At 44.3% G+C, this 23,691-nt stretch overlaps 1 protein-coding gene across 1 annotated transcript in view; it reads left to right on the forward strand.

The window, feature by feature from the left end:
• PLD5 (phospholipase D family member 5) overlaps nucleotides 1–23,691 on the forward strand; it is a 971,514-nt gene that overhangs the window by 885,490 nt on the left and 62,333 nt on the right. The window contains exon 10 of the mRNA XM_069236559.1: nucleotides 11,734–11,824. Within this exon, the coding sequence (XP_069092660.1) occupies nucleotides 11,734–11,824 (91 nt within the window). The remainder of the gene's footprint in view (nucleotides 1–11,733; nucleotides 11,825–23,691) is intronic.

Here is a 23,691-nt window from a genome sequence, read left to right on the forward strand (position 1 = left end):
TCCCCCTTTATGTATTGTACTTCACACATATGCTCAGCACATGCTTCCCCTGTGCACCCACTGCACAGCACTACATCTCACTAATGTGTTCCTCTTAGGCATACAGACACCCAATACAGGTGCTAACCACACATGTATTGCACAGTACTGCTCCATCCTTGTATAGTTTCCTTCCCAGTGACACAGTAAAAACGTCCTGATCACTCCATGGTGGGCTGCCACAACCGCACATGTGCTGCTTAACTCCTGGTGAAGGAGTTAGCCTTCCACCACTATGAGGGTAGTGCTTGGGGCGCCCCTCTGTGCCAACGGGATCCACACAACAGTATAGTTGGGCACTCAGGACATCTCTTACAATGAAGAGGACTTTTCCGTCCCAACACCTTAGTACCAAGAGGGCATAACATTGGCAATTGTTGTTCATCAGCAAAACTTCCTAAATGTTATTCTTGAGGCAATAAAGCAGTATATCATGGTCCAAACAAAATTATTCTTCAGGCTTGCCAAAATTAACCAAAAGTCTGTCTCAGCCAATGTACATTCTCAGACTGCAGCTTTACAATTTACAGCTCTGCAAGGATGCCCTATGCGTTCTGATGTTAAAGTAAAGAAAGAGGGGCTTTAATCAGGCTAGGCCTGATGCATTTTATTGTTTGTACTTTCATCATCATTTAAATTGCACTGCCTGCCATCTGCCCAGGCAATGTAGAAGCACTCTCAAGGCAGCCGGAGAAAGGCAGAGACCACAACAGAGAATCCAAGCAGTGCTTAATCTGTACACATATTAGTGGAGGAGATGAAGGTGTTTCTTGGGAAGCCGTCCCAGCACTTTTCTGAATACCCTTGTACCAAATACCAAGGCTGGCTAATGTTGATTCCACCCCGTCACCCCCTCTTCCACCACTGTACATTTACTGTCTCATGTTAGCACAATGCTGACTGACAGAGGGATCACATCGGTGTGTGCGTTGCGTGTCTGTGTTCTTTAATGTGTGACAACATGTTTAGAACTGCTTTTAAAAATCATTCAGTTATTATCAAGAATTGTTATTAAAATGTGCCTGCAAATACAGCGTTTGCCACACATTTCCTCAAAGGTACCTTGGTGGAGACTACACAACCCTTTGTATACTTGTATTCATATTCTATTCAATTTTTAATTGTATTGTCTAGACATGCTTTCAAAACACAGTTTGATACACATTTCCTGAATGGCTCCACCATTCCTTTCTCATTGTGCTTTAAGGGCATATTTTCCTATTACTCATCACATATAGCTGTCAACATACAATACTTTAAACACGACTATCAAATGCATGGAGTTCTTTAAAACCTCAGTGTAGGAGGCTGGCCTGGCTTATAGTGGGTACCTTTTGGTACTTACACCCTGTGCCAGGTCCAGTTATCCCTTATTAGTAGAATAGAGGTGTTTCTAGCAGCTTAGGCTGATAGAAGGCAGCTATGGCAAAGCAGCGTAGGCTGAACTAGGAGACATGCAACGCTCCTACTATACCACTTATATCATATAGCACAATATCATAAGAAACACAATACTCAGAGTTACTAAAATATAAAGGTACTTTATTTTTATGACAATATGCCAAAAGTATCTCAGAGAATACCCTCAGTTAGAAGGTAAGTAATATATACAAGTTATATGTACACAAACCCAAAACAGGTAAGTAACAGTAAGAAAAGTAGTGCAAACAATGTAGAATCACAATAGGATGCAATAGGTAAACATAGGTCTAGGGGCAACACAAACCATATACTCCAAAAGTGGAATGCGAATCACGAATGGATCCCAGGCCTATGGGAGGTTGTAGAGGGTCGCTGGGACTGTAAGAAAACAGTAAGGGCGTCCAAAATACCCCACCTCAAGACCCTAGAAAGTAGGAGTAAAGTTACCCTATTACCCCAGAAAGACACAATAGTCGTAATAGGGGGATTCTGCAAGAACCACAAGCACCAGCAAAACACTGAAGTGGGATTCCTGGACGTGAGGACCTGCAAGGCAAGGGGACCAAGTCCAAGAGTCGAAATAGTGTCCAGAGGGGCAGGAGCCCAGGAAACCCCAGATGAAGGTGCAAAAGGGCTGCCTCCGGGTGGAAGAAGCCAAAGATTCTGCAACAACGAAAAGGGCTAGGAACTTCTCCTTTGGTTGGAAGATGTCCCACGGCATGCTGGATGTTGCAGAAGTGTTTTCACGCAGAAATACTGCAAACAAGCCTTGCTAGCTGCAAGGGTCTGGGTAGAGGTTTTTGGGTGCTGCTGGGGACCAGGAAGGACCAGGATGTCGCCCTTTGGAGGAGGAGACAGAGGGGGCACTCAGCAACTCAGAGAGCCACTGCAGAAGCAGGCAGCACCCGCAGAAGTATCAGAGCAGGCACTTAGAAGATTGGTGTAACAAGAGTCACAAAAGGAGGGTCCCAGGACGTCGGAGTCCAACTCAGAGGGTTGAGCACTGCAGGACGGAGTGCTGGGGATCCAGGCTAGGATGTGCACAAAGGACTCCTTGGAGAAGTGCACAGAAGCCAGAGCAGCTGCAAATCACACAGTACATAGGTTTGCTGTCTGGTGTGGGGAGGCAAGGACTTACCTCCACCAAACTTGGACTGAAGGATCACTGGACTGTGGGGGTCACTTGGATCTAGCTCCTGTGTTCCAGGGACCACGTCCGTCAGGATGAGAGGGGACACAGTGGACCGGTGATGCAGTCTTTTGGTGCCTGCGTTAGCAGGGGGAAGATTTCGTCGACCCACTGGAGATTTCTTCTTGGCTTCCAGTTCAGGGTGAAGGCAGACAGCCCTCAGAGCATGCACCACCAGGAAACAGTCGAGAAAGCCAGAAGGATGAGGCACTACAATGTTGCTGGTAGTCGTCTTGCTACTTTGTTGCAGTTTTGCAGGCGTCCTGGAGCAGTCAGCGGTCGATCCTTGGCAGAAGTCAAAGAGGGAAGTGTAGAGGAACTCTGGTGAGCTCTTTCCTTCATTATCTGAAGAATACCCAAGAGGAGACCCTAAATAGCCAAAAAAGGAGGTTTGGCTACCAAGAAAGGAGTATTGGCTACCAAGAGAGGTAAGAGCCTATCAGAGGAGGTCTCTGACGTCACCTGCTGGCACTGGCCACTCAGAGCAGTCCAGTGTGCCCCCAACACCTCTGAATCCAAGATGGCAGAGGTCTGGGACACACTGGAGGAGCTCTGGGCACCTCCCCTGGGAGGTACTGGTCAGGGGAGTGGTCACTCCCCTTTCCTTTGTCCAGTTCCACGCCAGAGCAGGGCTGGGGGGTCCCTGAACTGGTGTAGACTGGCTTATGCAGAGATGGGCACCATCTGTGCCCATCAAAGCATTTCCAGAGGCTGGGGGAGGCTACTCCTCCCCAGCTCTTCACACCTATTTCCAAAGGGAGAGGGTGGAAATCCTTTGTTCTGCCTTCCTGGGCCGGGGCTGCCCAGACCCCAGGAGGGCAGAATCCTGTCTGAGGGGTTGGCAGCAGCAGCAGCTGCAGTGGAAACCCCGGAAAGGCAGTTTGGCAGTACCTGGGTTCTGTGCTAGAGACCCGGGGGATCATGGAATTGTCCCCCCAGTACCACCATGGTATTGGGGTGACAATTCCATGATCGTAGACATGTTACATGGCCATGTTCGGAGTTACCATTGTGACGCTATACATAGGTAGTGACCTATGTATAGTGCACGCGTGTAATGGTGTCCCCGCACTCACAAAGCTCAGGGAAATTGCCCTGAACGATGTGGGGGCACCTTGGCTAGTGCCAGGGTGCCCACACACTAAGTAACTTGGCACCCAACCTTCACCAAGTGAGGGTTTGACATATAGGTGACTTATAAGTTACTTATGTGCAGTGAAAAATGGCTGTGAAATAACGTGGACGTTATTTCACTCAGGCTGCATTGGCAGGCCTGTGTAAGAATTGTCTGAGCTCCCTATGGGTGGCAAAAGAAATGCTGCAGTCCATATGGATCTCCTGGAACCCCAATACCCTGGGTACCTAAGTACCATATACAAGGATTTTATATGGGTGTACCAGTGTGCCAATGAGAATTGGTAAAATTAGTCACTAGCCTGCAGTGACAATTTTAGAAAGCAGAGAGAGCATAAACACTGAGGTTCTGGTTAGCAGAGCCTCAGTGATTCAGTCAGGCACCACACAGGGAACACATACAGGGCATACACTATGAGCACTGGGGTCCTGCCTGGCAGGATCCCAGTTACATAAGGGCAAAAACAAACATACATACAGTGAAAATGAGGGTAACATGCCAGGCAAGATGGTACTTTCCTACACTCAGTATTTTGTATTTTTTAAAGCTATAGTAGGAGTTGCCACATCTCTTCCCACCCTATGATGCCTTTTTCGCCCCCCCAATACAACTGCTCCTGACTACGGGACTGCATAATCGATAATCAGCGGCACTGCGGAACTATTCTAAAGTGTTTACTTTTAGCAAAGTTCGGGTCTTTTTGTGTTATTGGTTAAAAAAAAACTGACAATGTGCCATAATTTTGCAAATAAAACATTGAAAGGGTCTTGCCTTGCTGAAAGAAAAATATGTACTTTTAAAAGAGTGTTGCTGCTGCATAGTGCTTATTATACATAAGTGGCGATAACAGTGGGGGAAACGACACTCCTGCATCATTTAGCGCCACACGTAATAAAGACGTAAAAAAAATCATAGAGCAATATCATGGTTAAACAGCAGTCAGGAGGAGGTCTATTGTCCAGAATTTTTGTAAATAACTCACATTTGCGTTTTTCTCTCGATTGCGACTTTCATGGAAAATTACTGAGAAATAATAAAAACGTTTATAGAAGCCTGATGGAATTATTGTGTATAAGGAAAATTACACCAGTTTAGCTATAATTAGTCCAATTTACCTCATCGTCTCTTTTTGGTTAAATCCGTCCACATTTGCTTCCAGTCTCGGCTGTCCACAAGACCACCGTCTCGCTAAATTTTCGTTTTCGTGATTGAGCGAGGCTTTTACTGTGTCCAGGCAAAATGTCTCACCTCTGTTCGCTGGCTACTTAAACACAGTTACATAAAATGTAACTTTCTTTCTGCATTTTACCCCACCGAAAATCTCTTGCTATAATAAATTTAATAGATATTTTCAAGAATGTATAATTACTGCACATGAAAGACAGCACAAGTGATGGAAATACACTTAATACATTGTCATTTTGTTGTTGCTGCTGTGCAATTTTACCTTTAGGGTACGAACATATTTCAATTAGTAATGCCTGAAAGCCTATTCAGGCAAATTTGTCCCCCCAGGGACACACAGCCAGCCAATCCACAACTGAATTTACCTTCTCAAATCGACCTCTCATATTACAAGGAATTGCAATGTAAAATCATTTACACTGCTGTGTTTTTGTTGCTGGGGCACTTCGAAAACCACCCCGAAAGAAGTTTATGATGTGTTTTGTTGCCATGTACTTGTACTCAGTCCAATATTCTTGACATTGTACAGACAGGTAACTTATTTCACCCTGAGTTCTGACGGGCGGTCCCATAAATAAGAAGCAAGGACCTGGGTAAAAAGTGTAGCTCCTTAGAGAGGATCCAGACCTCCTACTTGACCTGTCAGTCTAGGTCAGCGCAGTCTTCCTTAGAAGTCCACTTCTCCCACATGCCAACTTCAAGGTACTGGTTTAGACATCCATCCCTGTGTGGAAATTAAGACCTTTTAGACACTGACACTGGGGCCTGCCATCCATTTTGAAAAAGACCCACAGAGCAAGGTTTCCTTGGAAAGTTTACAGTAAAACAAATTGAAGAACTGCCATAGGAGGCTGGTTTAACAGCGGCTATTTTCTTAGCATTAGGAGATATCACAAATCCCTGGCTGGAAAGCACTACAAGAACGGTTTCCTACCAAGAGTGCCGCAAAAGACAATTGGACAAGAACTTGAACAGCAAAGGAAGAACTTCTTGTTGTGTGTGCCTGGGGGAGATCAGATGCTTGGATTCTGCTTCTCCTTTGTATCCTGCCTTACGAGGTACTTTCAAGGGCCAAAACAGGTGAATCCTACATCTTCAAGGAGATAAATTGTAACTAAATGGCAACGTGGAAGACAAACTGGCAGACTTGGGACTTTGGACTGGAGCCTGTGCTGAGCCCCGGCTATATAAAATGGTTATGACTAACTCCCACTGTTGTCTATGGAATGCTACCTTAGAAGGCTACCCAAGCTGCCTTTGGAGTTTTTAGAATGACCAAGAAGAAGGTAGCCAGCATTTACCTGCGATACAAGGCTGGACCCCCGTGAGAAGGTAATAGAAATATTGGAAGCATTTAAAAGTACCAGGGTTGAAGGTAACTGACCATACCTGTGCCCTTCCACTTTGTGTGGGGCGGAACAGTTTGCTTGTAACTCTTTTTTGACAGGAATGGCCTTGAGCTGCCCTTTTGGTACTGCACCTCGACCAACACTGCCTTAAGCACACTATTGTTTCGAATAGCATTTTTTAAACTTTCTTCAAAAATACATTTTTCCTTACCCAGGTTTTGAGATTCTGGTCTTGTTTTATGCTTTGAATTTTCATTTCTACTAAATTGGTTTGGTGATTTTTTTTTATTTTGACTTTACTGCTGTTTTGGTATTGCTTAACATTGTCGCTGCTAAGCCTTTTGATCCCCAGTGTTAAGCCTTTTTTGGCTATTTGGGGTACTTCCAAATAAGCTATCTACACCAAATTTGCATCAAACCAAGAAAATAGCCAAAATATAGCTACATTTAGATTTTTTGGGGAAAAATAGGAAGAAAGTGCTCGGGATAAAACTGTTCATTGAACAGTTTGATGTGCTAAAGCCACCATCTTCCCAGCTGTTGGGGAACACACAGGGTTAAATAAAAACAAATTACCAACATTTTGGCATTTTTCAAAGAGGTAGCCGATTCTTCCTATGTTTTGTGCTTTCAACCTACTTCCAATTTGTGTGCAAACCAGTGTGAAACCCATGGGTCATCCAGGAAAGCTATATATTTTTAACAAGTAGACACAATTCTGAATTCAGCAAGAGGTCATATGTGTAGATCTCTCAAGGTTTTCCAAAGAAACTAACTCTGGAAATAAAGAAATATTGAAAATGAGTGGGGAAAAACAGCCATTTGTGACAATGTTTTCATCTATAACTTTTTATCACGGAGGCCAATTTACAAAAGCTATGTTCCATTACGTTTGCCTGACCCTTTTGGTTGTGGGGATAAATAGGGTTTGTAGGTTTGTCAGGAACTCCAGGTACCCAGAGCCAAAAACTGATCTGCATTGTACAGTGTTCTTTCATTGTGTACTTAGTATTGACCAATTCCTATGGTGAAATATGTAGAGTGAAAAATAGGTATCAAGGTATCCTGTGTATTTATGAAATGGGCACATGATACAGAGTTTAGAAGCAGTGGCTATTTGTGCATCTCTGAGTTTGTGGGTACCTGTACGAACATATGACTTAAAGGGTATTTTTTCAAATCAACTTCTTTCTTACACTCTGGCATTTATTTGGAAGGCACAAATGTAGCAAAATGCAATTGGTGATACCTATTCTATGTCTCCACGTGTCTTCTGATAAAAATAGTACCTCACTTGTATGGGTAGGCCTAGTGCCAGCAACAGGAAACAGCCCAAATCGCAACATGGACACATCATATTTGTCCACTCAAAACTGACCCTTTTCTGCAAAGCAGGTAGCTGTGGATTGAGAGCCCTAGCTCAGCCGATACCTTAGGAAATATACCAAGCCTGTACATTTTTTAAACATAGACACCTAGGGGAATGCAGGATTTGGTGACTTCCGTAGCTCTCACCAGGTTGTTTTACCCAGAATCCTTTGTAAACCTCAAAATTTGTCTAAAAGCACATATTCCTCACATTTTGTGATTAAAGTTCTGGAATCTGTGGGAAACCACAAACCTCCTTCCACCCAGCATTCCCCTAAGGCTTCTGATAATAGTGGCACATCACTTGTGTGGGTTGGCCTAGTGCCTGTATGCCTGTGACAGGAAACAGCTTAAATCACAACAAGGATACACAACATTTTTTTACTTAAAACTAACCTATTTTTTGCAAAGTGTGTAGCTGTGGATTTTGGGGCTTAGGCCAGCTGGAATTGAGGGAAGCCTAGCAAACCTGTAACATTTCTGAAAACTAGACACTTAGGGAAATCCAGGATGGGGTGACTTGCATGGCTCTCACCAGGTTGTTTTACCCCGAGTCCCGCGCAAACCTCAAAATTTTACTAAAATACATTTTCATCATATTTCTATGATGAAAAGTTCTGCAGTCTGCAGGGAGCTACAAACCTCCTCCCACTCAGTATTCCCATAAGTTTTCTTATAAAAATGATGCCTCACTTGTGTGGGTAGGCAAGGTGCCTGCAGTACCAAAGATGCCAACACACAATGTGGAGATATCAGCATTTCCTGTCACAAAAATGATCTGAATTGGCACTGGGGGTAGGTTTTTTTGGATGGGGTTCGACAGTCACCCAAGGAAACCTACCAAATGCAGATATTTCTGAAAACTAAACACCCAGGGGAGTCCAGGGTGGTGTGTCTTGTGTGGATCCCACAAAGGTTTCTTATCCACAATGCCCTGCAAAGCTCAAACTTTGTCTAAAATTGCACATTTACCCGGCATTTCTGACATAAGCTGCAGGAATCAGCAGGAATCCACAAAATTCCTACCTCTCATCGTTCCCCAGCTTGTTTTGATAAAAACAGTACCTCACTTGTGTGGCTAGGCCTAGTACATGCAACAGGCAAGCATCAAACCAAGGTCAATGGGAGTCTTGCAGAGCAACTCTGTTTGATCCTGGTTTGATTTGTGCCTGTCATCCCTCCCACCTTTAACAGCCTCCCCCTATCCATTTCTAATCATGGTTGATGTAACTATTGTGAAGGAATTATTTTTTCCAACAAATTATTCTTCACTTCGCTTACTCCTAATTACCACATCTTTGTACATCGAAGCTCTCCATTATTCCTCTCCCCTGCTTCAATTTCTCTTTGCCAGAGATATTTATGGCATGGACAAAGTGGGCTGTTTTGCAGTGCTCCATCCTTTTATATCCCTCTCATTAATTGTTCATCACCCACTTCCCTGAGCCTCACATGTTCTGCTGCCAGGTTATCCTAATAACCGCAAATGTTGAGTAAATAAAGATTATTTTTGGGGGGGAGGAGAAGGAGGTGGTGATGTGTTGAATTTTATTACAGAACCCATGCAAAGACTTTCAGATAAAGTGGGTCACTGGGCTACTGGTCAATCTTAATTCTGTACCTGGCAAGAAGGAGTTTTGGGGCTTTATGCACAGGGTAAAGCCCAGGGTGGAAGATGATTATGAGGTCCCTGTTAGATGAGCAGAGAGATGTTTGGTTTCATAGAGTGAACCTTCTGGGGATCTCAGTGTTCAGATCGGATTTTCAGGTCAAAATTGACAGAGACCAAGAAGAAGTTGACATTGGCTTTAAATCATTTGTAGTTTGTTAAGTAATTATCTTGTGCTTCGGAGTTCTCAAGTGAAATTACACAAAAGAGCAGCACTAAGGTTGTTAGATCATGATCGGCAGTGGTGAATGATTGGTTTATAAGGGGTTGCTGATGAGGTGGCATCATGATCTGACTAATGTGTTGTTGTTAAAGAGGGAAGTTGGCCGAGGGAAGATTTTTAAACAACTTTAAATAGTGTGTCTTTCAAAGTTAAGGTGATGTTCAAGATAAAAGTACTGTTAGGTGAGTTAATGGGTGGGATGCTATGGAGGTCTGTGTTTTCCTAAATGAAGATTTTGTTCAGAGTAGTTATGCAGATCAGGTGAATGATGGTGGTCGGAGAGTCAGAGAGTCAGAGAGGGGAAATGGTCGGTAAGGAGCTTAATAGAGTTGGTTCCTAAATAGAGCTGGTGTAAAGGACTTAAGGATATCTACGTGGGAATAGATATAGACCATTTTTGGGAAGTACTATATCTAGATTTTCAGAAAAGGAGGACTAAAATATTTCAGCGCCCATGCCCCCTAAATTCCTTACAACTGCACTGCAACCAGGTGCTTCTTCCGTGAGCAGGGGAAGCATATCTCGTTTACTTGAATATAATAGCAGTTGAAGAAGACTTGTCCACATGAGTGGAGCAGCTGAAGTGTGAAATGAGGTATGCCATAAGCATTAAGTCTGCTAAAGTCCCGTTCTTTAATAGTGAACTGGTAAATCAGTGGTTTCAAGTTTTCTGCACTGTTAAGGAATTTTATGATCAGGTGGAGAGATGTTTCAGAAAGACATTTCAGTTGAATTAGAAGCCTTCTGAGATCCAATCATCCAATACGTACATGAAAATTAAGGATTCATACATTCTGTTACCCTCCAAAAGTAGCAAACAGCAGGTCTAATTTTCCTGTCATCAAGCCCCCATTGAAATGTAATTGAGTCAGGAAACAGCTCCGCTCCTCCTGATAGCCCATCCTGCTGACATCTAGTCTACCTTTGACATGGTTTGGGAGGAATACAGAAAGGCAAACTGTCAACTACAGCCAGACATGTGACCCAGATTACAGGCTGTAGGCTCCAAATGGCTAGGGCAGGAAAATGCTAACTTTCTAAAACTGACATTTTTAGAACTGTGACTTAAAGTTCAACTTTACCATTAAAAATGGTTTTAAATTACAATTTATTCGAGTGTACACATGATATTCCTACCTGCTCCCAATCAAAAGGTATCACTTATTAAATATAATAAGGTAATCCCATGTTATCCAGTGGAAAAGATAGGCTTTACAGTAGTGAAAAATGAATTTAGGAGTTTTTCACTACTAGGACATGTAAAATGTAAAAGTACATGACAAACTTGTTAAATACACTGCACCCTTCCCTAGGGGTTATTTATATGTATTAAAAAGAAAGGTTTAGGCCTAGCAAAATTTATATTTTCCCAGGTCAAAATGGCAGTATAAAACTGCATTGCAGGCTGCAGTGACAGGTCCAAGACATGTTTAAAAAAACTACTTTAGTGGATGGCACAGCAAGTGTTGCAGGCCCACTATTAGCATGGAATTTACAGACACTGGGTACATGTAGTATCACTTTACTGGAGACGTACAAGTAAATTAAATGTGTGCCTATTGGGTGTAAGCCAATTTTACCATGTTTAAAGCAAAGAGCACAAGCACTTTAGCACTTGTTAGCAGTGGTGAAGTGCAGAGAGTCTTAACAGCTTACAAAAACGAATTCAGAACACGGAAGGGGAGAAGGGAAAAAACTTTGGGGGTGACCCTACAGAGAGGGCCAAGGTGAACAACACCCGGCCACTCATAACAAGGGTCATTGTACATTAATACAGTTATCTGTTAAGGAACACAACAGTCTGAGCATTAACACAATAGCCCCTGATATCACTTTTTTGCTGATTGCACCTGCCAGAGGGTCAGGTGAAGGTGACATGATGTCATGAAAGTCTTCAGTGCAAACCAATGGGAAAATCTTAGTTGAAACACACAGCATAAATGAAAACATCAAACAAAATAGAAACAAAGCACAGCATTATGATCCATCAGGTCAGGAAACTAAATAATATTACTAAAGATTTGTTGATAATTTATAAAGCAATAAATAGCTAATATGCAGCTCAAATATTTACATCTTGTTTTTAACAATCTTATGGTGTCACTTTTGTAGGCATTTCTTCAATTTACAAAATATTGTTTATGTTTTCTGCAGAAATTATTTGCTCCTAAGGAACTGAGGAATGCTTCCTTTCCAAGAATCAATCGCAGCAAGTACATGGTGACTGACAGGGCTGCCTATATTGGTAAGTAAATAAGGTACACTTAACAGAGAAAGCTGAATTATTGTTGATTAGATTAGTTTGTGCTTCTATTCTAAATACACCTGAAAACTCTATTTGGAAATAATCCAGATTTTGAAATAGGTATAGTTCAGTATAATACAAAAACCAGGATTGACCATAAAATTATTAAAATGCCATGTAATATGAATCAAGAGAAAAGCTGAAAGGTAAACACTGCTATGACCAGAATTCTTTGTGTGGGTAATGGTTCAGTTATAGAACTGATTGAGGTGGAATTAATATATATTGTGTGTGAAGGTGTAAATATACTAACAGTTTTTCGAATGCAGGTAAATTAAAGCAAATAATTATGGTCCTGTTTTACTCAAATGCTTCCATAAAACCCTGAGGAAGAGCATGTTCCTACCTAAAAATTGAGTTTATGTCTTTTTTCTGCTGAGAATGGATTTATCAATATCAGTATTTATATTGTACTGACTTTTGACAGGGTGGTTGGTTTAGACAGGAATGTAACTATTTGAAGGTGTGTTTACCATTATCACTTGCGGACTCACCCAAAATCTTCAGCAGGGTTATCCAAAAGAACCAAAATTATATCCACTTATGACAGCATACAAAATGAAGGACGTACTTATTCCAAATAGTAGTGCCTCTATTCTAACAATAATAGGCACATACAAATGGCAAAAGAACCGCCTCAGAAAATGGTAAATGTGCTGATATAAAAAAGGCTTTAAACCTGTGCATACTAGCAGCAACTTGAGAAAATGTCATTGATTTTATGTTAGTTTTTGGGTTGTTGGTTGACTGGGGTGTACATCAGTGCCGAGAGCCAGGAGTGTTTGGGTGTGGGTTCGAGCTGCATCAACGTCGAGGCGATCCGTCGATTCCGAAGGGCTCAGAGGCTGCGATGTGAAGCATTGGCAGCTGTGCTGACACTGTTGTCAATGGGGATGTTGGGACCTAACGCCAAAGAAGATGCAGCAATGGCGATGCACCGGTTCGGTTCCACACAGCAGTGGTGATGCATCTGTTCCGTCCATGCAATACCAGAGATGCACTGATTTTGCCCATGCAGCAGAGGATGTGTTGGTTCTGCTGGAGCCAGCACCTTAGGTACATTTCCAAGGGTCCTGAACTGGGGTGGCACTACTTGGCAGGACAGACTCATGGATAGCAGAGTCCAAGTGGAGAGGCAGGGTGGTTGGAAGTCTGTTATGTCCCCGGGACTTCAGATCAGGAGCCGAGCTGACTAATCCTTGGAGGCACTCTGGGTACTAGTGATGCAGGTCCAGTGCTTCTCACCCAGACATGGGAAAAGCAGGCAGCAGGGCAGCACAGCAATACAAGAGTCTATCAAATCAAAGCAGCAGTCCAGCAGAGTGGCAGTCCTTCAGCAGCACAGCAGTCCTTCTTCCTGGCAGAGTATTCACATGTCCAGAAGTGTACTGAGTTTGTGTTGTCAGAAGTCCAGTACTTATACCCAGGCTGGGCCTTTGAAATGGAGGAGACTTCAAAGAGAGTTCTCTGAAGTGCACAGAAGTCCTGTCTTTCCTTCCCTGGGTCCAAACTCACTACAATGGGGTTATGCAGCCCTTTGCGAGGAGACAGGAAACAACCTTTTAAGGTGTAAGTGAGGGTGTGGCCCATCAAGGTACATCAAGTCACACCTAAGCTCCCATTGTGTGTGGCTGTCTAGAGTGAATACACAAAGACCAGCTGTCACCCACCTCACACAAGTGATCAGAGACAGGCAGCAGGCAACAAATGGCTAAAGTTAGAAAATGCCAATTTTTTAAACGTGTAATTTTCAGAATGACAATTTAAAATCTGACTTCACCATAACTTGTGATTCTGAATTGTGATTCTAGAGATACCACACTTGAAAAGTTTATGTCTTCCAGATTGCTAATTAAACTTATAAACAATCCCAATGTTCTCTTATGGGAGGAATAGGCCTTGCTATAGTGAAAAACAACATTGGGAGTTTTTCACTACCAGGACATGTAACACTTAAAAGCACATGTCCTGCCTTTTAAATACATTGCACCCTGCCATCTGGGTTGTCCAGGGTCTGCCTTAGGGGTGACATATGTATAAAAAGGGAAGGTTTGAGCATGACAAAAAACATATTGCACCATGTCAATATGGCAGTATAAAACTGCACATAAGAGCTCTGCAATGGCAGACCTGAGACGTGGTAAAAGGGCTACTTGAGTGGGTGGCACAACAAGTTCTGCAGGCCTACAAGTAGCTTTTTATTCACAGTCCCGAGGCACATGTTGTACACTGTACTAGGGACTTATAAGTAAATATGTCAATTGGGGATAAGCCAATGTTACCATGTCTAGGGAAGAGAGCACAAGCGCTTTAGCACTGGTTAGCAGTGGTAAAGTGCACAGAATCCTAAAGCCAGCAAAACTGAGGTCAGAAAAGTGGAGGAGGTAGGCAAAACATTGGGGGGAAGCCCACCCTAAGGCTGTCATTTCTAACATTCATATATATATATTTATAGGTTTGTGTATTATGCGGTCCTACCCCTATAGGCAATGGCACCAGGCACAGTCCATCCTTATGAGCAGAGGGGTCCTGCTCTCCACCTTTTTCCAATCATGAAGTGTCTGTTAGGCTGAGCAAAGGTGAGCCTGACAGACACTCTTCATGTTCACATCAGGAAGCCAGGCATTGTACATGTGCTAAATGCACTGGTGCTCTGCTGCCTGAGCTGGACTTTGCCAGGATGAAGATTTCACAGCCCTATGGAGAGCCTGATAACTTTCTTGTAGGTCTTCCCTTTCAAAAGGATGGAGTGTGCCACTGATAAATTCGGACCTAGGTGCTTCAGTATTAAGCCCTGAAGTGTCCAGGGCCGAGTGTTGTTAGAGAGTTGGGTGGGGTCAGCAGTCCCACTGACCTCATCCCACTCTGTGATGAGTAAGGAACAGTTGCCTACTCTCATTGACTGACCCATAACAAGATTAGCCAATGAGAGAAGGCAGCAGTTAAAATCCTCCAGGAACCACCAAGCTTACTTCCCAGCATCGAGATCACTGATACGGGCTGGTGATTTTATTTTTATGTGTGTTGTGTGCATGCATGTGTTCAATTCTTGGCAAAATCTTAATAGCAGCAATCAAGAAAAAACTACAAATCCCAGGAGGCATAGGATACATGGTCAATAGCAACAAAAAACGTAATACATCTGGATAGCCAATCATAACATGGTAACCCTTATAATACCTAACTTGACTGCCAACAGTCCTCTTTTCTTGTGCGAGAAGGTAATACGTTTTGAACAGTGGTAAAATAGAGAACACAATAGCAAAAGCCATGAGGATAGAAAAAAATTCTTGACAAAAGTTCCTAAATCCTGGATTCAGGTAGATTAATGAAGATGAAGGAGTCACAGGAGCACCATATGAATCAGAAGGTGGAGGGAAGTGCCGGAAAAAAACAAGAGTAGATTGCTGGAAGTTGCGAGGCGGACGGCGTAGATGTTGAAACCGCTGTCAAGGCTCGTCTCTGAGTCTTTAATAAAATTAAGACTTTCCTTCATAATTTGCTAGGAAAATTTACATTTTATTGCAAGACCGGAGGCTCCTATTATGCTTGTATTAGTGTGTGTGTGCTATGAATGTGTGTATGTGTGTGTATGTGTTTGTGAATGGTTTGTGTATGTGTGCGCACCTATGAATGTATAGGTGTGAGTGAGTGTGCATGTAGATGGATGAATGTGAGTATGTATGTGTGTGCGTGCAGTTTCCTATCCGCCTCCCACATGCTCACCAGCTGCCACTGAATGGAGAACTTAACATAAAACATGAAAAATACAACAACATAGCAAACTGAAGAAGACAAGGAAAAGCAGGCACAGTGGAGTAATAGAATTAGAAAGTAAAGTACATATGAGTCTTTCCGTTTTTCTGAAAAGGCAGGGTTAGAAGTGATATCTTTTGGTGTGATTTCCCCTGACTTTTTGCTTTCTGACCCCCTCTTTTAACTGTGTGCTGAACATCATTGTTGCTGGCGTTAGAACTTTACCACTGATATCCAGTGCTAAAGTGCTTGTGCCCTGTGTCTATAACATGGTAACATTGGCTTATCCATGGTTGACATATTTGATTTACTAGTAGGTCCCTAGTAAAGTGCACTATGAGTTCCCATGGCCTGTACGTTAAATGCTACTAGTTGGCCTGCAGCACTTGTTGTGCGGCCCAATACAATAGCCTTTCAAACCAGTCTCGGGCTTGTTATCGCAGGGCCTGTGTCTGCAGTTTTTACTGCCATTTCGACTTGGCAAATGTACCTGCTTGCCAGGCCCAAATCTTCCTTTTTATTACATGTAAGTCACCTCTAAAATAGGTCCTGGTTAGTCCCACATGGCAGGGTGCAGTGTATTTAAAAAGTTGGACATGTACTTTTAAGTTTAACATGTCCAGGTAGTGAAAAACTCTTAAATTCATCTCTCGCTATTGCAAGGACTATCTCTCCCATAGGCTAGCATTGGGGTCACCTGGGAACATCTTCTAAGTGTAATTTTCAAGTGGGAAAAGGTAGAAAATTTGAGTTTGGTGTCTCTGGACTCACAATTTAAAAATACATCTTTTGGTAAAGTTGGTTTTTAAATTGCTGGTCTGACAATGCCACTTTTAGAAAGTTGGCATTTTCTTACTTTAACCATTTTGTGCCTTAGCCTGTCTTCCAATCCACGTCTGGTCTGGACTGGTTGACAGCTCCCTTTATGCATTCCATCCAGACAGAATATAAACACAGGACTCTCACCTGTACCTGCATTCCATCTGCATACCAATGGGCCTTCCTGGATTGCAAGGGTGGAGGGGCTCTTGCTTACACTACAAAAAGTAATGGCCTGACACACTCACAGATAACCCTGCACAGATAGTCTGGAGCTAGGGCTGTGTTCAAAGGGGTTTATTGTACATTTCATAGGTTTCCTTTGAAGTCAATCCTTGACCAAATACATTTTTGAGCATAAGTACATGGTCTCTTACACCATGTTTTCAGAACACTTCTGGACTGTGGAGAATCTATGAGGAAGAAGGACAGCGGTATTGCCAGGAAGGACTGCCACTTTGTTGTTTGCACTGCTGTGGTGGCTTGTTGCCTGCTACTTCTTGCTTGGGAGTGAGAGGACTGTATCTCTGCATCCTCTCCTCTGGATCAACGCACCGTCACAGAACATCAAAGAACAAGGGTACCATCAGCAGGCCTCTGCTACTCCTGTACCCGGCTCACACTCCATCTCATTCAGATTGCACTTTTGGCTTTGCACCAGTCCAGCGTGACCAGATAGTTTTGGTTGGAGCTATTGTCTTCTAAGCACTGCATTTTTGATCTAACCTTTAAAAATTCATAACTTGACTTGTGCATGTTGGATTTCTCTTGTTTTCTCTTGGTTGACTATTTTTTTTTCTAAATTGGTGTGGAGTCCTTTTATGGTGTTTTCACTGTGTTACTGTGTGTGTGCACAAATACTTTACGCATTGCCTCTTGAGTTTAGCCTGACGTCTCTGTGCCAAGCTACCAGAGAACGAGCACAGGTAAACTTTTAGTGTGTATCTTACTTGCCCTGACTAGGATTGGGTTCCCTACTTGGACACCGGGCAAACCTCTACCAACTAGAGATCCAATATCTAAGAGGCAGTAAACTGGTGTTAAATCTTAATTCATCCCACATTATTAATTTATACATATAGGGGGTGATTCCAACTCTGGCGGGCGGCTACTGCCGCCCGCCAGGCGGAAACCGCCATTTGGCCACCACACAGCCAAAATTCCGCGGCCCCCATTCTGACATTCCCGCTGGGCCGGCGGGCGCTAACCAAGTTAGCACCCGCCGGCCCAGCGGGAATGAGGCCGCAACACAGGAGCCGGCTCCGAATGGAGCCGGCGGTGTTGCGGCGGTGCGACGGGTGCAGTTGCACCCGTCGCGCTTTTCACTGTCTGCCATGCAGACAGTGAAAAGCAGGCCGGGGCCCTGTTAGGGCAGTGCAGGGGCCCCAGGACACCCGTTACCGCCAGCCTCTTCCTGGCGGTGAAAACCGCCAGAAACAGGCTGGCGGTACGGGGGTCAGAATCCCCAGGGCAGCGCTGCTTGCAGCGCTGCCCTGGTGGATTCTCCCAGCCGGGGCAAAAATGGCGGATGATCGCCGGCCCCGGCAATCCGACCGCGGCTTTACCGCCGCGGTCGGAATGGGGATTGAAGCACCGCCAGCCTGTTGGCGGTGCTTCCGTCATTCGTGGCCCTGGCGGTCAGAATGACCCCCATAGTGTATCTTTACAAAGGACAGGTATTCACAGCCAGTTAATTTCTTTCAGATACTGCATACTATATACGTTCATATTATCTTCATCACATGGCTAATAGAGCAACTTTCCTAGGATGTTCATTTTTGCCTAGTGAATTTAGCATGTATACTGCATTACATACTCTGAAAAATTTACTGAATAAGAATGAGGAATTATAGAGGCATGGATGTGTCAGTGTACAGTTTGCTTGCCTCCATTTTTATTAGGTTAAATCAAGAATTATTTGAGTGGCTATTTTCAACGATGTAGAAGAAACATTTGTAATAAATGTCAAAGTAAAATATACAAACATTCAACTAAATTAGCATTAGCGTCAACATACTGCAAAATTATTCACCATTACTATGTGGAATTGAATCTTTCTCATCAATGTATTCATAAAGCTACAGCTCTAAAAAGCAATCATAATAAAACAGCTATAACAAACAGAAGAAACGCTAATAATTAAGTATGTGTCCGATTTATCAATCTATTATCTTAAATAGGTTCCTGCGATAGAATATCCATCGTAGTCGAGTTAAAATCTCTTCCTTTACATCTGCTCTGATTTATTCCATTTTGCAGTTTTAATCTACATCCTTGATTAAATCGAACTCCAAACATAACATATTATACTTTTCTTTTTCAATGAAAGAATGCATGAGTTTGTTGCGTGCTTGTGAGTTTTGCACAGAGTGAGTAAGCTATCTGCAGTACAAAGCCCATGATTTAGATTTGGTTGGTTTGCTCCGGGCCTCCACTGTTCTGGGTACAAGTGCAGCAAAACCAGTTTCTAAAAGAAGGCTTTGACGGATTTTGTTATTTAGTTACTGTAAACCAGACAACTGCACACATGCTAGGTGGCGCCAAATGCTGAAGGGGACACCAAATGTTTCCTCAGACACTGTTTTTATTTTGAAAATTGAGATTTGATTTGCGAGAAAACCATAGAGGAGCTTTTATGTATTTTTTTATCATGTTCCACAAAAGCATGTCACGTGACTAAGTACAGAAGAAAACTCAGTAGTCTAATTTCCTCCCCCTTGTGGTAGGTAGTATGATGGAGAAAATTCCATCAATGAGTTCTGCTATAGTTTAGCACTTTAGAAATCAGTGGATTTTGAATTGCCAAAGTACTCTAAATCTAGCCTAAAGGTCTGCTTTTGTAATGTTGCAAAGAAAAATGAATGCATTCTTAGACAACAGAGGAGCCAATTTTTTTTTTTGTGTGGAAGAAGTTGTAATAGCAGGGTGATTATTAAGGGAAGGAATGTAAAAATGAAAACTGGGATATTTTATGTTTACTACACACATTTTCCCAATTACACTTTTATAGTTAGAGATGTATAAAGTCACACGCTTTTTCTCTAGCAAACCGTAATTCTCATAAATCTAGACATCTTTACCTCTTTTAAGTTGCTAAGGCAGGACCCATGGAGTTTCAACTTTCCAAAGCACATGGGCAAAAACATTGCTTGACTTCCCAAATCAAATAAAACCTTTACTGTTCTCAGCCTGACTTCCTTTCTAGTTGAGCTTAGTGACCAACTATGTGATGGAACATCCACAAGATGACTGCAGGTCCTGATTACAAATGTGGTGGAATTTGTTGATACCGGCGGACCTCAGTCTCCGATTCTGGCTGCTAACCCACATCAAATTCCAACTATACTGAGTCCCCTCCCCCAATGCCTCCAAGTGGGAAAAAATTTAATGGAGGCGGAAATACCTGGTCCACTACTATGGATATTTTCCTTATTTTGGGAAGAACGCTGCTGACATTCTCTGCCGTCTTCAAACAGGGAGGAATGTGTCAATAGGTAGGCAGTGAAAGGTTGGCTGTTGGAGGTGAAGGAGCAGAGATGAGGGCAGGATTCTGTTCGCCTGGGGGTAACGATGGCTGCTCCCCCGTGTTGCTGCATGGATTGGATGGGGGCCGAGCTGTGCTGCTGCCTGCAGCCTCTGCAGTGAGGTCGGGTGTCACCTAGACTAGAATTATCATGTTTGGAGGTTACAGACCCAAATATTTCAGGCCTGGAGACACTTGTTGCGAGAAGTGGAGTTATTGCTCTGGGTGAAATTCTCAAAATTATAATCATGGCCTTAAAAGGAAACTTTGATTTTATCAGTGGTCCATTAGTAACCAATATCATATGGAACATTTTATACTGAGAAACGTGTTTGAATGGTCTAATTCAAAGAAAAAAACCTGAGGTTGAAAACAACTATCTCCTGATTACTAAAACAGAGTCAGACTTAGGAGGACAGAAGGTATTATCTGCCGTGGGGCAAACAGAGGTCACAATAAAGACCAAGGCCCTCATTACAACATTGGACGTAAATTCCACCTACCGCCGTGCTGACGGCCGCCAACATACCGCAGCGGTATACCGCTACTGGTATTATGACCCACACAGAGAAATCCGCCACTATACAGACACCCACACAAGTCCGCCAGACCAAAGGCCAGTGATAAACTGGCAGTACCAAAACCCACACCGTTACGCCAACAGAAATACGCCCACAGCATCATGACCCACGAATCACCGTGGCGGTCATTCAACCACGGTAAACCTTTGGCGGTACACACCGCCGCGCTCATAATACACACACACTAACAAAACAGCACCACATTGGACAATTCAAACTACACACACCTGACACACATACACACACCACACCCACACACCCACAACACTATAAAACACACACCCACATTACCCACAACCCTTTACGACCCAAAGAATTTGACAACTGAGAGAGGGACAAGCCACTGAATCTGAGCCACATAACACCATCACCCTTACACCATCCACGCACCTCACAGCACACAACCCAACACATCACCCCACACATCCTCTCATATACCACTGATACTACACCCATGGCACTACAAAGACACCCCAGGTTCTCTGAGGAGGAGCTAAGGGTCATGGTGGAGGAAATCATCCGGGTAGAGCCACAGCTATTCAGATCACAGGTGCAGCAGACGTCTATTGCTATGAAGATGGAGCTATGGTGGAGAGTTGTGGAAAGGGTCAATGCCGTGTGACAGCACCCCAGAACGAGGAATGACATCAAGAAGAGGTGGAATTACCTACTGGGGAAGGTGCGTTCTGTGGTTGCAAGACACCAGGTAGTTGTACAGATGGCTGGCGGTGGACCCCCACCTCCTTCCCCACAACTAACAACATGGGAGGAGCAAGTCTTGGTGATCATGCATCCTGAGGGCCTCGCAGGAGTAGCAGGAGGACTGGACTCTGGTAAGTCAAACCTTTACTACTATATCCTCCAACCTACCTGCATGCCATGACAAACTCCTACCCCTACCCTCACCCCCATCACTCCACCACCTCACATATACCCCACTATCACAACCCACCCATCCCTATACCAAGCCCTGCATGCAACACCAATGCACCCATCACAGACCTGCATGAACACCCATCACCACAGCATGCACACTAGTGACAATCACTTAACCAAACCAAGCACAACTCACACAAGCCGAAGCTGCCTTGCTAATAACAATTATAGAGGGAAACATATCCATGCACAAGATGGCAGACGCGGATACAATAACACAGCATTTTTCATCCCCACAGGACCCCCACTCAACGTCACCGGAGAGGAGGTGCAACCAACATCCAGTCCCCCCCAGAAGAGGCCCAGAAGAGTGATGATGCTCTGCACACCTGGATCACGATGACCAACCTGGCCCATCAGGGACCTCTGGACAGTCTGTTACCCTGCCACAGTCCCAACCCACCACAGAACCTCCCCCCTCAGGAAACACCAGCACAGCACCCACCCAGCGGGCCCATGCCTCTGTCCCCAGGACATATCAATCTGCAGTGTGTCCACCATTACAGGGACCTCAGGCAACCCCACAAACCCAAGACAATCAGAGACCTGGGGTCAGTGGCAGTGGGCACACGGTTCAGGGGACAGAGGCACAGGACAACAGGGAAGCTGGGAGGACTGCTGTGCGACAGGGGGAGGACAGGCCCAGGGAACCCACTCTCCACAAGACACTTGCAGGGATCCTGGGAGCATACCACCATTCCCAGGAGACCATGGGCCAGATACTGTACAAGTTGCAGGAGACCCAGCGGCTGCAGGAGGGACAGTACTTGGGGATCAGGGAGGACCTGAAATACATCTTCACCACCCTGGTCACCATTGCAGGGGTGCTGGCTGACATGGCCAACACCATACGGGAAGCAGTCGCACACCAACGGGCCCCTGACACTAGCCACACCGAAGAACAGTCCTCCACCTCCGCCGGCGCTAGTGGACAGGAGGCCCCGCCACAGGACCAACAGGCCACCAGCACCCCACCCCCTGCAGAAGGAGAACCACCCGACAAACGGTCCCTGTGATCCAGGCAGAAGCCAGAGAACATTGCCAAGACCCCCGCCAGGAAATAAGACTCTTCTGATTGTCACCCTTATGTCCCACTCTGTCACCCTGTCCACCTTGAACTGCCATTGCTCTCCTTCCTATGCCCCCTTGGACAATGCACCTGTGATACAAATAGACTGGACTCTACCCTGGACTTTCCTTCATCAGCAACCCAGCCCATTGCAATACCCCATCCACTTATTAGCACCTAAATAAACACCCTTGGAACAAATACAAGTATGGAGTCTGTCAATTGATTGAAATATGTATTCGTTTAACAAGCTGTAAACATTGCATTTCTAATCCACTGTAATATTAACATAAGCATAACCAGTAGTGGGCAGCAGTAAACACACCAGGAGCCAGAGTGGGGCACAGAGATCTGAAAATAGAGATGCCAAAGGGTACATTAAATGGCCATAGACATAGGGAAATCAGGCTGCCATGTTCAATGTCAAACACAAAGCTGCAATGGAAGGAGAAGTTACAATGTCATACCTGTGTGTCACTGGAAGTACTGGTGAATGAGTGTACTTCTGTTGTCCACATCTTCTTCCTCTGCCTCCTCTTCGTCACTGTCCACAGGCTCCACCGCTGCCACAAGACCACCTCCAGGCTCATCCTCCTGCAGAAAAGGCACCTGGCGTCTCAAGTCCAGGTTGTGCAACATGCAACATGCAACGATGATCTGGCACACCTTCTTGGGTGAGTAGTACAGGGATCCACCTGTCAGATGGAGGCACTGGAATCTGGCCTTCAGGAGGCTAAAGGTTCTCTCAATTATCTTCCTTGTTCGCCCATGTGCCTCAATGTAACATTCCTCTGCCCTTGTCCTGGCATTCCGCACTGGGGTCAGTAGCCATGAAAGGTTGGGGTAACCAGAGTCACCTGTAAATATCAAGGGATACATGTTAGCCACACACTCACCCTTAGGGCCAATCCCACACCCATATACCTACATCAACTGGGTGGGGACCATGGGCTCACCTATTAGCCACACCCTGTGCCTCTGGAGTTGAGACATCACATATGGAATGCAACTTTTCCTCAAGATAAAGGCATCATGCACAGAGCCAGGATGCTTGGCATTCACGTGGGTGATGTACTGGTCCACCAAACACACCATCTGCACATTCAGAGAGTGAAGCTTTTTC

The sequence above is a fragment of the Pleurodeles waltl genome, chromosome 5 (assembly GCF_031143425.1).
Source record: "Pleurodeles waltl isolate 20211129_DDA chromosome 5, aPleWal1.hap1.20221129, whole genome shotgun sequence".
Lineage (NCBI taxonomy): Eukaryota > Metazoa > Chordata > Amphibia > Caudata > Salamandridae > Pleurodeles > Pleurodeles waltl.